General features: G+C 31.6%; 1 protein-coding gene across 1 annotated transcript; it reads left to right on the top strand.

The window, feature by feature from the left end:
- Nucleotides 1-15056: 15056 nt before the first annotated feature.
- Nucleotides 15057-15435, top strand: K441DRAFT_668034 (uncharacterized protein; the record flags this gene model as incomplete). The annotated part of the gene is made up of 2 exons (XM_067649937.1): nucleotides 15057-15336; nucleotides 15409-15435. A coding segment is annotated over one exon (189 nt), but the record flags the coding sequence as incomplete, so codon positions are not given.
- Between the last annotated feature and the right edge of the window lie 339 nt (nucleotides 15436-15774).

Here is a 15774-nt window from a genome sequence, read left to right as displayed (position 1 = left end):
ATAACTAGGTAGTGATTATATAACAGAACCTTATAGCAAAAACTATAATAGGCTTGTTATTAGGCTAGGTGTATAGGTAATACAAATTAAAGTTAACTATTATGGACGCTTTAAGTACAATATTACAACTACTTGGGGAAGAGTTAGAAGAAGCTAGTTAGTTAATTTAGGCATGGTCTAAGATGGAACTAATAGAACTATATAATGAGGAATAGTAACTAAGGTTATATAATATACTACGTATTAAATAAGAGGTATAAAGGGAACTTACGTACCTCGCGTATAAGACGTATATTATATATAAAAAGGATTTTATAGGAGTACGGTTATATATTTAAGGACCCTTAGTCCCTACCTAGATAATTCCTTCCTTATAGTAATTCTTAGAATATAATTAGAGTTAATCTATTAGGCAACTACTCCACTAGTTATTATTACTTTGTTTAACTTTAATTTATATTACCTATATACCTAGCCTAATAATAAGCCTATTATAGTTCTTGCTATAAGGTTCCGTTATATAATTACTACCTAATTATAGTATTAAATATAAAAAGTTAAATAATATACTACTAAAAGTAGCCACTACAACGCCATTAACGGCGGCAACTACTTTAAGATTAGGAAATAATACTAGTATAGCAGACACTAACTTATAGCAACCTATAACGGTTAGACAACTATAAAAGGTAATTAACTAGTTAATAGCTAATAATGCAGTATTAGAGGAAAGGGTTAATAGGATTAGAGCGGTAAAGGTTAAGTTACTATTAATTAAAAGGTACTTAGGAGAGAGATTAAAGCTTAAGGGGTTTCTTACCTAAATGCACTTTAAGGTTGTATAGGGGGGGTAGAGCTACTAATACCTATAGATCGAATAGCTTATGCGGGGTTATTTCTATTAGGAAGAGTACTTAAGTAGTTTAAGCCTTACCTTATAGAAATATAGATAAACGGAATAATAACTACTAATTAGAAGGTACGGTTTATATTATTAAGCTAGGAAGGATTTATAGAATAACTTATATAAATATTTAGAGACCTAGAGGCAGTAACTATAGCGGAAAGAAAATGTTGGACTTATAAGGTGATATTACGTATCTATAAGTTATAGGTAGTATGATGGTTGTTGTTGTATATATTCTTCCAAGAAAGGGGAAAGGTAAGGAACTTAAGGTTCCTTACCACGCTAGTGCCGCGGCAATACATGGCGGCAACTTGCCTTATATAATAGCACTTTGCCGCATATGGCGGCAATTTGCCCTATTCCCAACACTAGCAACTCTTCTTTTTGTAGTTGCCATCTATAAACACCTATAGATTGCTACTATATAAAAGTATAAAGCTAAGGGGAAGAAGGAAAAGAAGAAGGGTGTTAGGGGGTTAACGCGAAGATATCAGTTCCGCTTACCGCTCTTAGCCAAGCTAATAGCGATTTTCCGTCCCAGGGATAAAAAATCCTAATTAGCTAGCTTAACAAATAGCGTTAGCAGAACTCTACACCACTACCCAAATTAATTAGGCGCGGCGCTCTTGGCAAGAATCTAACTAATTAGACAACTTTAACCGGCGGTTAAAGTTCTATAAGATCTTAACTTCTTTAAATTTCCCTCTTAACCTAACCTTTAACTTGTATATATAGAGTATTTATATTAACAAATGTCTCTAGTGCCTTATTTAGGTTTACCTTCGTCATTACATCTGCTGGGTTATCTTAGCTATTAATCTATTAAATCTTAAAGAGTTCTTAACGCTTATAGGATTGCTAAAGTGCTATAATATCAATTATAAGACGCTTCTCCTTTATAGTGCTAAGCTTGACTAAATACTTATAGAGGGAGTATAAGTTGGTGTATACGATTATAGGAATAGCGGGAATTTTAAGTTGATCCGTAATTATCTTAAGGGTAGTTCTAATTGCAATTGCTATATTAACTCCGCTAATTATTCCGTATATCTCTAACGCTAGAACGCTTTAAGTAATATATTTGCTCTTAGTTAAGCTCTAATAAATAAGGTTGCCGTAGATTATAAAGTTATTCTCTCTAGTAGATTTGTTTGTGATAATAATCTTATATCCTAACTAGGAGCTAAAATCTTTGTTATTAGCGAACGATCTATTAATAAACACAAAGAGTTTAGTAGTAGGAAGGTTAATAGGCACATAGAGTAGTCCCCGATTGAGGTGGTTTATTTGCCAAAAAAGGCGCTTATTTAGGGCAATAACATCATCCTTAGTTAGTTCCTGGTGTTAAGCGGCAACAGAGAGATTAAATAAAGCCTTAGGTTAATAGATAGAAGCGACGTAAGCCCTATAAGCGCGTTGCTCTACGTATCCTTGCTTTAGAGAATTAATATTAATAATATTAATCTTTTTGCCTTAACCCTTCTAGTATAAAGCAATAGAATTCTCATTTAGGGAGAGGATACATCTATTAAAAAGTAGTAGTGTTGTTAAATTAAGCTTTTCCTTTAGCTTTGCTATAAGATTTGCCTTTACTAGCTCAGCTTCTTTAAGAGCTGAGAATTGGTCGTCTCCTAAGATAATTGTATTGTTAGTTTGTATACCAACAATTTCGAATGGAGTTCCTGTAGTTATAATAAGGAAGCATAGGTTGAATATAGAAGTAGTTATTAAAAGCTTCTCTTTATAGTGCTTGCTGTAAGTAGTTTACTAATAAGTTCCTGCCTCTGCGATTCCGTATAATGGCTTAAGGATAACTATGATTGTATCTTTGGGATATTGGTGGCGAATTTGCTTTAGAAGATATGCGAGTATTAAGCGCTAAAGGCACGTCTCTAATTAGGTATAGGCCTAAGTAATATCTTACAAATAAGCTGCCATTCTGTTCTTTATTAAGGAGGGAGCTAGTATAATAATAACTCGCTAACTAGCTTGTTAAATTGTAGGAGATTGTGTAAGGATTATTTCCTTACTATTATTGTTATAACCTTAAATAATAAGCCTTAATTTCTCAAATGGGGCGTTAGTAGCCTTACCCTTAATCTTATTGATTATTTTTAACTTAAAGATGCAAATTCTATTAAACTTAGTAGGGTCATACTTCTTGAATTTAAAAACTCCTCTTATAATAAGACTGTCGATCTCCCGCTTGTTGGATGCTTAGAAGGGGGCTTTTGGAGTTATAATACGACCTTCCTTTTAGAGCTGTTTTGCGAGCTTAAAGTCAGCCTTCTCTTTAGCTGTTATAAAGGCTATTAACAGCTCGGCTCTACTCTTAATAGCGGCAATAAATTGCTCTTCGAAATTAATAAGATGTTGGCGATTTTGTAATCCCTTTGGGCGGCCTCTACCGCGTCGTGGTTGCGGTATATTTGCTACGATTATATTAGGATCGTAGTTGCCTTCTAGGGCACGCTAATCGTAGTTCTCCTCTGGGGCATCTTCTGGGGTATCTTCTGGGGTATCTTTTAGGGCATCCTATAGAGGCTTAGAACTGTTATCTTTATAGTAGGGCTTAATAACAGTTAAACGGAATTAGGTGGGTCTGTAAGGCATCTAAATAGTATAAGTTTGACTATTAATTATAATGAGTTTATATAGGCCTAACTATCCTCCCTTTTCGCGCTATACGCGTACCTTAGATTAGAGCGGCAGATTAAGCGTAGTTAAGGTGTTTAGGCTATTTCTTATTCCTAGTATATTATTAACCTGGCGCGTAGCGTAGAGACGTTATACCTCTTTTATTGCTTTGCGAATAGCCTTAGCTTATTATATAATGGAGGGAAATAGTGGAGAATTGTTAGTTATTTAAGGGTAGGCGCTAAAGACTAGTAACGTAGGTATAAGCCTATCTAGACTAGCGGAGTTATTAATAGCCTTAATAGCCATCTGTAAGATAAGCTCTTTGCTAGCATCCTTTAATTCTAAAGAAATAATCTTATACGCTCGGTGTAGTGGCGTATAATATTATTCTACTTTTTTAATACTATTATATGCCTTAACAGGGACTTCCTTAACCTCAATTGCCATTACTTTTACTTATTGCCGAAACTCTGTAGATAAGAAGTTCCTTTCTATATTATAAATAACTTAATCTGGGGGTCCTAGGTAGATATTAATCTAGCATAATTAGAGAGTATCCTATACATTCCTAGCTAACATATTCTTTAGGAAGCGTGCGGCTTAAAAGGAGGTTAAGAAGTCAATAACTTAAAGTACTGGCTTGCCGCTAAAATATATAATATTAATAATAATACAGAAGTTAAAGTTATAGTCATCTTTAAGGGTGAACTTAAATTGGCTAGGGGACTTCTAGTTTATTTGGCAGTGATGGTAGTACTTTATAAAATACTTAATCGTCTTAACCTTAACTTTATAACCTGCTCGCTGAAGAACCCTAAGCAGTCGGTAAACGGATGGGTGGCTAAAACGACGGTGTAGTTAACGTAGCTCTAGCTTGGTTAAGTGACTCTAAGTAACGCTTCTTTCTAGCTATTAAAGGAGCAACTAAGGGTGACCCTACTTACGTATAATGGGCACCTAATTATCTCCCTAAACGAGTATATTCTTAAGGTTGTTAAGCTTAACGCCTAATCTATCTATATCTTGGATATAGAATAGAAATAGGGTGTTCGCGGGGATAATATAGAAAGTGATACATCCTAACGGGGTTTAGACCTTAATTGTGCTGAAAGAGATTACAGTACCCTTACCGAAGCGAATTGTATATTGGCCTGCCGTTAATTAGTCGATTTAAACAGAGCTATTAAGCTACTAAAGAGCTTAAACTTAAGGTTCTCCTACTATGGATACTCCTGCGGCTTTAGTGTCTGGTATAATACTATAGAAGATATTCGCCGAGTATCTATTATTAAAGGAGAATGCGGAACTTTCCTTTAGCTTATTAAAGATATCTAACTTTATAATAGAATGGAACGTAGATTAGTCATTAAGGATAGCGATAATTTATATACCATTTACCTTACTATACTTAGTGAAGTATTGGTTGGGAGAGTAGTCCTTAATGTCTATATCTATAAGGAGCTATTTAGCCTTATTAACCTTATCCTTAAGGTCTTTTATGCCTTTATATTAGACTAGAAAGCTTTAAAAGTAGGCTATAGTAACCTTATAATTTCCGACGTTTCTTATACTTTGTCGGAACTTATTATATGCCTCCTTTCGCTTATTAAGAGAGTATCTATTTAACTAGCAATTTAGCTTCTTATAAACGTAGTATTTTTTCTAATAGTCATTCCGAAATAAACCTCTATAAGGACCTCCACGATTGCTTCATAGTTGACGTTAATTATACCCTCTACCGTATCCCCTACTCCGGCCGCCATATATTTAATTAGTTTAGTTATAATTATATTAGTCTGGAATCCCGGTTTAAATAGGGTTTTTAGTATAAAATTATTGGGGTTCTTATATTTGCATTACAGTGCCTATAGTAGAGCGTAGTTTGGCATATACTCCTTTAAATATATTTATAAGTTTATATAGCGCTAAGTTGCACTTAGGAACGCCACGGCATGCTGAGATAACCTAGTCCCTTAGACTGTTCTTATTTTAGTAGGTTTTAATAAAACCACGTTAAATTTTCTAGAGTTTATTAAAGAGTAGTTAAAGATACTCTAGGCAAGTCGTTGTCGGGTTAGAAGCGATAACTCTCTAGAATATAGTCTCCCGCTATTCAGATATATAGAGTTAGCGGTTCTTGTCAGTTTTAAAGTAGGCTCTAGTAAGCTAAAGCATTATATTAAAGCTATAGTTTTTACCTACGATATAGTCGTAATAGAATGTTGCCGCCCGTCCCTTTAATATGACAGAGAAAGTATGATGGAACTAGTAGCGTTAAATTCCAACCTTATTACAGCAGTTATAAAAGACCTGTAGTTTTACTCCAAACATATTATACAATTCTCCTCTAAACTTCTTCTCTTTGTCTAAATATACCTTTATTAGATTTGTGACTTCTTAAAATAGAGGCTTATCGGTTAGCTGGGATAGAGGAGTTAAAGGTAGTAGAGGTAGAGGAAGAGCATCTCTAGGTAGGAGAGCACCTTTAGGTGGAAGAGTAGCGTTCTAGGGGTTTTATTCCAAATTAAAGTTGCCTTCCAAAGAATATAGGTTAGTTTTAAGTTTCCATAGTTAACGTATAATCTCAGCTTCTATCTATACTGGTTCTTCTATACTAGTAAGAACGGCGTAAATATTACTGGTAATTAGGTTACCATCCTTAGCAACATATACCCTATTCCTTTAGAGGGAGTCTTAAAAATCCTAAATAATATTAACATTACCAAGTGCCTAGGTGTCGGCGGTCCATCCTATAAAATCCTCCCTAAAGTATTCCCATAACTATAAATTGGTATAGTGGCTATCTTAATAGAATAGAATATGGTGTAGAAGAAAGCTATTAACTTATTTTGCGGTATAGGTTATTATATTAAAGGTAAATGCGTCCTAATCTTTATTAATAAGTTTCGCGTATATAGCTACCCCTAGTAGTAAGAAGTCTCTCTAGTTATTTGGAGTGGCCATAGTTATATCTTTAGAGGAAGGGAATATTGGTAGTATAAGGATTGTCGTTTAGTACGCGTTTGTCGTTTAGTACGCGTTTATCATTTAGTACGTGTTTATAACGTGTATTTGCGGTTATAGAGCTTAGGACTAGTTCTAGCCTTAAATCGCAAAGACTTATAAAGCGTATTGTTCTACATAATGGACATAAGAATCTATAATCTAGGGAAGGCTTAGGACCAGTTCTAGCCTTTAGATCCTTAGATTTATGGAAGAGTTCTATTTAAGGTTTAGGACCAGTTTTAACCTTAAAAGATAGCTTCCCTTAGCATAAGTAGCACTGGTATAGTGGCTTATCTCTTCTTAGTAATACCTAGCTGTTCTATAGTATAACAGTAAAGTTAACCACTAATTAGTGTTGGACTTATAAGGTGATATTACGTATCTACAAGTTATAGGTAGTATAATGGTTGTTGTTGTATATATTCTTCTAAGAAAGGGGAAGAGTAAGGAACTTAAGGTTCCTTACTACGCTAGTGCCGCGGCAACACGTGGCGGCAACTTGCCTTATGTGATGGCACTTTACCGTATATGGCGGCAATTTGCCCTATTCCTAATAGAAAACTTTAAGATATTATATAATAAACCTTAGTAATTAAGTATATAATATAATTCTAAACGTTAGTAATATAAGTAGAGTAAAATAATAAGGCGCTTATGGCATAGTATAAATAGGGACTTAAGGCTAAAGTCTAGGACGTAATTATTCTAATAGAAGATATAGATACCCTATAGGATTTAATAGATTAGGCGATTAAAATTAATAATTAGATTTACTAAAGGGAATAGGCTAAAAAAGGTTAGGATAAAGTTCTATAATTATATAAGATATAAAGTACGCAATAACTAAAGCTAAATTAGAAAATATAGTATAGCGTAGAGCTAATAGACCTAAGTAGTACTAAAGAAGCCTATAAGAGATAGAGTAAAAAACTATAGAAACTTAGAGGTTAAGGATTTAGTAATTACAGGACTAAGGAGCAGAGGCTAAATTAGGGATCTTAGTAGTAGAAGACGTTTAGGCGGACTCTATAGTAAAGTTAATAGTTTAAAGATAGAGCTTATATAAATTACGGAAAATAAGGTTACTTTATAAGGGATTATAAGGATAGTTAAAGTTATTATATAATAAAGAGAACTAGACTAGTAGTAGAAGATATATATATATAGAGGGATAATAGTATACTATAAGGAACAAAAGAATGTTTAATTAGAAGTTTTGCATTTTATTATAATAATATATACCAAGTTTATAAAGACGCTAAATATAGCGTAAGCTATTAGCTATAGGAGCTAAACCCTATAGAGTATAGAGGAACTAATAAACTAGTTTGTAAATCGGATATTAAGAATAACAAATTTAATAAAGGCGAAATATTTCATAATAATAAGGCAATAAAGGCGGCTTACTAGGAGTATATAGACCTTAGAGATATTATACTAGAGGTAGAGGATAATTCCACTATAGAATAGGGAACATTAATAGGGATTAAGACCCTACTAGATACGATATCTATTACTTCGCGAGATATAAGAGAAGTAGGATAGTAAACTACTTTAGTACTTAATAAAGGCAAAAGGCTAAAGGCTTAAGATTCTTAAGACGAGATAAGGTAAGCTTAAGGACCTATAACGGATAATAACTAATAAAGTAGAGCTATAGCTTAGTTTAAGAATATACGAATAAGCTCGGGATAGAGTTTCCTATAGGCTTAAGACTCTTAAGACGAGATAAGCAAGATTTAAGACTCTTAAGATAAGATAAGAACACTAAATAAGCCTAGTTAGACTAAGGTAGGAGTAAAGCTTAAGCTAGAGGCAAGCTTAGGATTAAGAATTCTATAGAACCAAAACTTTAAGATATAAATAAGGACTATTAATAAAATTAGAGAATTTGTAGTAGAAATAGTAACTAGACTAGAAGACAGATATATAGACCTAGAAGGCTTACTAGTAGAATATAGTATTTAGCCTAAAGATTGAAAAGCTAATACTAAAATTAAAAAGTAAGATGACTTTAAGGATTTAAGCGCAAGGCGTAAACCAAAAGAAACTATAAAAGAATTTAGATAAAGAATTATTATATAGTAAGAACAGAAACTAGATAAAAGATCTAGTATATTAGGACGTATAAGGGATAAAGCACTAGTATAAAGAATTACTAATAGGCCTAGAGTAGGTATACTAAAAGCTAAGTAGCTTACCAAACTAGAAAATAAAGAGGATTTAGGGATTCTAACTAGGTTTAAAGAATAATATACTAAAGGTTATTATAATGCAGTAATAAAAAGATACTTTCTTATAGATAAGCTGTATATACTCTAGTAGCTATACTAAAGGTAGTATAGGTAAAGGCATAATAATAAGTAGGAAGATTTCTATATATAGCTAGATAAAAAAGTTATCCAAGACTACCCGATTATAGAAAAGGCTATAAATTATATTAAAGGAGCCTTAATTATAATATTAAAGGATCTAAAGGAACGGTTAGAGGACTAGAAAAGCAAAAGGTATATCTTAGTACCTATAAATAAAGTTATAATGTTTAGATTAATACAATAAAGATTTAAACTTAAGGATAAAGATAAGCTAAGAGTTAAGCTAAAATACCAAGCATATTATACGCTATTATAGATTATATATATAGATAATGCGTATAACATATATAAAGCACCAAAAAATAAGCACTATAAGTATCCTATAAGAATATATTAGATAATAAAGGAGTAAAAATATAGGAATGCCAAGTATATATATAGCTAGCATTTAGTAGAAGTTTAGGAGTTAGGAGACTTAATACTTTAATTAGAAAGATTCCTTACGGAAAAATACCTAGACGGATAATAGTAGTAAAAATACCTAGAAAATACATATCTATAGTATATTAAAGATAAAAAGCAAACTAAGTATTAGCTAAAAGTAGACTAAGTATAAATAGGATTAAGCAGCTAATAGTTAGGAAAAGTAGAGGCCTATAGGACTAAAGGGAGCTAGTAGTAGAGCCTTAAACCCTTAAAGGAATTTAAGGTTAACACCTAAATTTATAAGTTAAATAGCAAGATTAGTAGTTTAAAGCGCTAATAGATAGTAGAGTAATAAGGAACTATATCTTACTAATAGCGGTTAAGAGAATAGGATTACCTTATAGATAAAAGGAGGAGCCTTACCTATTAGTAATAATTTTAGGAGATCCGATAGCCTATAAAGGAGGTATTATTAATCTTAAAATAGGACCTATTTAGTTAATTATTAAAGGAAGACAAATCAAAGTGTCTTTTAATATATTACTATTAGGAAATAATAAGGCAGTACTAGGAATACCTTAGTTACAGGAATATAATCTAAAGATTAATTAGATTATAGGTTAGATCGATATTAAAAATACTTAATAACATAAGATATAATAGTAAGCTAAGATAGTATAGTACTAAGTAGGAGCGACCTATAAAGAAATAGAAAAAGGGCTAAGCCACGTACCAAAAAGATAACATAAGTATAGTAAGAAACTATAGTTACCAGAAAGTAAAAAGTTGTTAAAATATATAGTATAGGACTATAAAATAGAATTAGAACTAGGAATAAGTTTAAGGTTCTTTCCAATCTATAAGCTTACTAAAAAAAAGGTAGAGCATTAAAAGAGTTTATCTAGGAAAATCTACGAAAAGGATATATTAGACTATCGCAGTTATTAGTAGGTTATCTAGTACTATTTATACTAAAGAAAAATAGCAAGCTAAGGCTATGTATTAACTACTAATAGTTAAACAGTATTACTAGGAAGGATAGGTATCCTTTACCCGTAATTAATAAAATTTAAGATAAAATAGGCAATATATAAATTTTTATAAAGATAGATCTAAAATAGGAATACTATTAGATTAGAATTAAGGAAGGCAATAAATAGAAGGCAGCCTTTAGGTTAAAGAAAGGACTATATAAACCACTAGTTATATAATTTAGGCTTATAAACACACTAATAACGTTTTAGAAGCGTATTAACAATATATTAAAAGAATACTTAGATAAATTTATTATAGTATACCTTAATAATATTATTATCTACTTAATAACTAAAGAAAAATACGGGGAATATATTAAATAGGTTTTAAGGAGACTATAGGAAGAATAGATGCTAGTAGTAATTAAAAAATGCGAGTTCTTTACTAGGAAGACCAATTTTATTAGATTTATTATTAAACTAGGCCAACTTAGCATAGATCTAAAGAAAATTAAGGCTATAGTAAATTGGTAAGAACTAGAGAACGTTATATAGTTAAGATTGTTTCTAGGGTTTTATAATTACTATAGAAGGTTTATAGCGCAATAATTAAAAAATATTAAGCTATTTATATAATTAATAAAGAAAGAAGAACTATAGGTATAGGGAAAGGAACAGCGGGAACTCTTTAAAAAAAGTTAAAGAGTTATTTACCTAGGAGCTAGTTCTTAAAATCTATTAACTAGGTCTAGAGACAGTTATAAAAATTAATGCATTAAACTATATACTAGGGGCGTACTTTATATAGAAATATTAAGATAGATAGCACCCAGTAGTATACTATAGTTGAAAAATAATACTACTAAAGTTAAACTACGACATCTATAATAAGGAGTTATTAGGTATAATTACAGTACTAAAGAAATAGAGAGCATTCTTATAAGGTATAGAGAAACTATTTATAGTTAAAACGGATTATAAAAACCTAATAGGGTTCCTAATAATAAAAGAACTTAACTAAAGATAAATTAAATAGGCAGAAATGCTTATAAAATACTATTTTAAAATTTAGTATACTAAGGGTACAGATAATATATAAGCAGATACTCTAAGTTAAAAAGCTAAACTATAAAATAACAATAAGCTATTAGGGGCTTTACTATAAAAAGACATAGATAGATTAATTAGGTATAATTATTTAAAAATTATAATAACTTAGGAAGAACTAGATAGAGTTTATAAGTTACTAGAAAGCTTTTAGGTATAAAAAATTCTAAAAGTATAACTAGAGAATCTATAGATAGATATATATAAGAATTAAAAAGTAACGTATATCCTAAAAAGTATAGCAAAGTAATTTATAGAAAATTTCTATAAGGGAATAACTTAAGGACATAATGGAGCTATAGGCTTAGTATTAAGACTCTAGGAGGAGTATATTATTAATAGAATCTAGGGCTTAGCGCGAAAAGTTACTAAAGAATATTTAGATTATTAAAGGAATAAACTAATAAGGTATAAGCTATATAGAGGGCTATAACCTATTAAAACACTAGAGAAACCATAGGAGGTTATATTATAGGACTTTATTATTAAGTTATTAAAGTTAAAAAATCCTATTACCGAATAAGATTATAACGCGATCTTAGTAATAGTAGATAAGCTTATAAAGTAGGGATACTTTATAGCATATATAGAAGANATNTTAGCNGAAGATNTNACTAGAATNTATATTAAAGAAGTATTNNNAAGATATAGAGNACTAAGNAANATTATATTAGATAGGGATCTAAGATTTATAATAGTATTCTAAAAGGTATTCTTAGCGGAATAAGGAGTTAAAGCAGTAACTTCTACTATATATTATCCGCAGATAGATAGTTAAATAGAAAGACTAAATTAGACACTAGAATAGTATCTAAGGTACTATATTAATTACATATAGAATAATTAGGTATTATTGCTACTAATTATATAGTTTATATATAATATAACACTATAAAAAAAATAGGTATATTACTATTTAAGGCGAATTACGGGTATAAGCTAAGAATATCGTTGTTACTATAATAAGCGAAGAAAATAAGTAGTACAGCTAAAGAAAGGATAAAGATATTAATAAATCTTTATATAAACCTTATAGAATTAGTAAAGAAAGTATAAGAAAAAATAAAAAAGTACTACAATAATAAGAGATCTAAGAGACTAGATCTTAAGAAGGGAGATAAAGTATAGCTACTATATAAAAATTTTAAGAGTTAACAACTAAGTAAGAAGTTAGACTATATTAGACTAAAACCTTTTAAAATTAAGTAAAGGATTTCACTAGTTATATTTAAGTTAAACCTACTAGCCAAAATAAAGATCTACCCTATATAGTATATTATAATGCTAGAGCTAGTATACAGAAATATTAAGCTACTAATTTATAAAGTAAATATATATAGAGGACTAGAAGAAGATAAATAGTAAGTTTTAAAGATTATTAATTATAAGGACATTAATAATAAAATATAATATAAAGTAAAGTAGATAGGCTACACTAAGACTACCTAGGAGCTACTAGAAAATTTAAAGAATGCTATAGAAAAGGTATAGAAGTATTAGAAGAGATTAGGTTAGGTAGTATTAATAAAAAAGGATTACTAAAAAATAAGTCACCTAAGGGGGACCTAAGAAGAGCAGTTACCGAACTACTTAAATCTATTTCCTTCTTAGTTAGAAAAGAATCTATTCTTTTATTACTAAGTTCCTATAGACCCTATTCTATAAGCTTCTACTCCTTAAAATAAACCTTTTTATAACCCTTCTTAAGACGGAGTAACTAAGCAGATGCCGCGATACGGGCTTTAAGAGCCTTTTACTCTATATTATAAGAACGTTCTAGCTTAATAAGGGCCTAAGATAGCTTACTATCTAGCCGCGTAATAGTAGATTAAATATAAGACCCTAAGATAAATTAATTAGGGAACTAAACGACTGTTAAGAGTAATAAGTTACGTATATTTAGCATTAGAGGAGAAGCGAATATTATAGGACAAACGAATATTTGCTTTAGTGCACTCTAAATAAGAGAACGGTTATTATAAAGATAGGTTTGCTAATATAATATAAACTAATTCCTCTTTTAAGCAATAAGAATATAGAGACGGTATAATCTTATTAAGAGATAATATTACAGCAATAGTGCGAGCACAACGTTAGGCATATAAGGAAGAAATTGCTTTAGATATAATAAGCAATAATATTAACTAAATTAATTAAACGGATATTATACCTCTAGTAAATAACTTAGAGATATTTTATATCTTTAAGGACAAAGATAAAGAGGAAGGAGATAGTATTACGGACGCTTTAAGTATAATATTATAACTACTTAGGGAAGAGTTAAAAGAAGCTAGTTAGTTAATTTAGGCATAGTTTAGAATAGAACTAGTAGAACTATATAACGAGGAATAGTAACTAAGGTTATATAATATGCTATATATTAAATAAGAGGTATAAAGGGAACTTATATACCTTATATATAAGACGTATATTATATATAAGAAGGATTTTATAGAAGTATGGTTGTGTATTTAAGGACCCTTAATCCCTACCTAGATAGTTCCTTCTTTATAGTAATTCTCAGAATATAATTAGAGTTAATCTATTAGGTAACCACTCTACTAGTTATTATTACTTTATTTAACTTTAATTTATATTACCTATATACCTAGCCTAATAATAAGCCTATTATAGTTCTTACTATAAGGTTCCGTTATATTAACAATATAATAATAACTAGTAGAGTGGTTGCCTAATAGATTAACTTTAATTATATTCTAAGAATTACTATAAGGAAGGAACTATTTAGGTAGGGACTAAGGGTCCTTAAATACACAACTATACTCCTAAGAATTCCTTCTTATATGTAATATACGTCTTATATATAAGGTATATAAGTTCTTTTTATACCTTTTATTTAATATATAGCATATTATATAACCTTAGTTACTATTCCTTGTTATATAGTTCTATTAGCTCTATTTTAGACCGTGCCCGAATTAACTAACTAGCTTCTTCCGACTCTTCTCTAAGTAGTCGTAACATCGTACTTAAAGCGTCCGTAATACTTTAAATGTAGGAATATAGGAATATAGGAATATAATGTACCAATATACTAACGTACTCAGGCTTGCAAATCATTCAACGAGGCTTCAATATTGAATTGAATTGAATGCCAAGACTCAATCAATTCAATCAACTGAGAGCTCGCGGTCTTGGCAACGCATTCAATCTGGAGGTCCTGATTGAATTGAGTTGATTGAAAAATATTGAAGCTTTTGATATTATATAGAAATATACTGAAATTCATATGCAGTAATGCCCTAAACCTTATTTTTGTTAGTGTTCCTCACCAAAAAAAGTTTATCCGAGCATTACCCGTTATTTACACCATCATATCGGCGCCAAAGTCTTGTAGGTAAGCAGAGTTTTACTACCAGATTCGCCCTATGGCTTCTAACGCGTCAGATGATTGCCAAATAAGCACCTTAACCCTTCCTACTAATTGTTCTAATCCTACCGCACCTATACACCTCCAATGCGCCTCAGATCATAGCTTAGATGGTAATACCGACGCGTCTACTACTAATTTCCAGCCAGATGATTACGCAGATGTTGACTGGAAACGCCTTCTTAGCTACCACCTTCCCCATTTAACGTCAGGCAGACGTCGCGGGGTACGACAATTGGCTTGCACGAGCAGGTCACCCTAAGGACGTTCACTGTACCGATCCGATTGCCTATTGGCAAGCTAGACTGAAAGGAACTCACTATTAACGACTCGCTCGCATGGCTCTCGATTTACTGACGATTCCGCCAATGTCGGCAGACCCGAACGTATATTTAGCCTCACGGGCTTGCTCCTCACTGCTAATCGCGCACGACTACGACCCGACATAATTGGAGCTTCAATGGCGGTAGGATCGTGGGACAAGGAAGGCATAATTGATATAGTAGATGGGCAGTTGAAGCGCCCGCAGAAGGAAGGTGACTCAACGCCATGCCAAGACTCGCGATAGGCTATATTGATGGCTGGGGCGAAAGGAACGCCGGTGGAAAACGACCTAGGTGTCGCGAGGTAGGTCCTCCTGCATCAACACCATGCCAAGACTCGTGATAGTTACTAACTACTACACTAGTTGGATTTAGTTGTAACCGTTGCAATATTGATTCAATCAATTCAATCAATTGAGGTCTCCGCTTACAAAGCTTTCAATTCAACCAACTCGAGGTGTCAATTGAGTTGGGTTGAATGATTTGCAAGCCTGAACGTACTAATGTACTAAACGCTTTACTATAGGGAGAAGTTATATATTTAAAGACATACGGTCTCTATAGATGGTTTCTCTTCTTTATAGTAAATCTTAGAATATAATTAGAGTAAATCTATTAGATAATTACTCCACTAGTTATATTATATGTTGTTAACTTATTCTATACCTATATACCCAGCCTATTA

Source organism: Cenococcum geophilum, assembly GCF_001692895.1.
Source record: "Cenococcum geophilum 1.58 unplaced genomic scaffold K441scaffold_59, whole genome shotgun sequence".
NCBI lineage: Eukaryota > Fungi > Ascomycota > Dothideomycetes > Gloniales > Gloniaceae > Cenococcum > Cenococcum geophilum.
The sequence above is the reverse complement of the archived record's forward strand: the minus strand, read 5'-3'. Positions and strand labels throughout refer to the sequence as shown.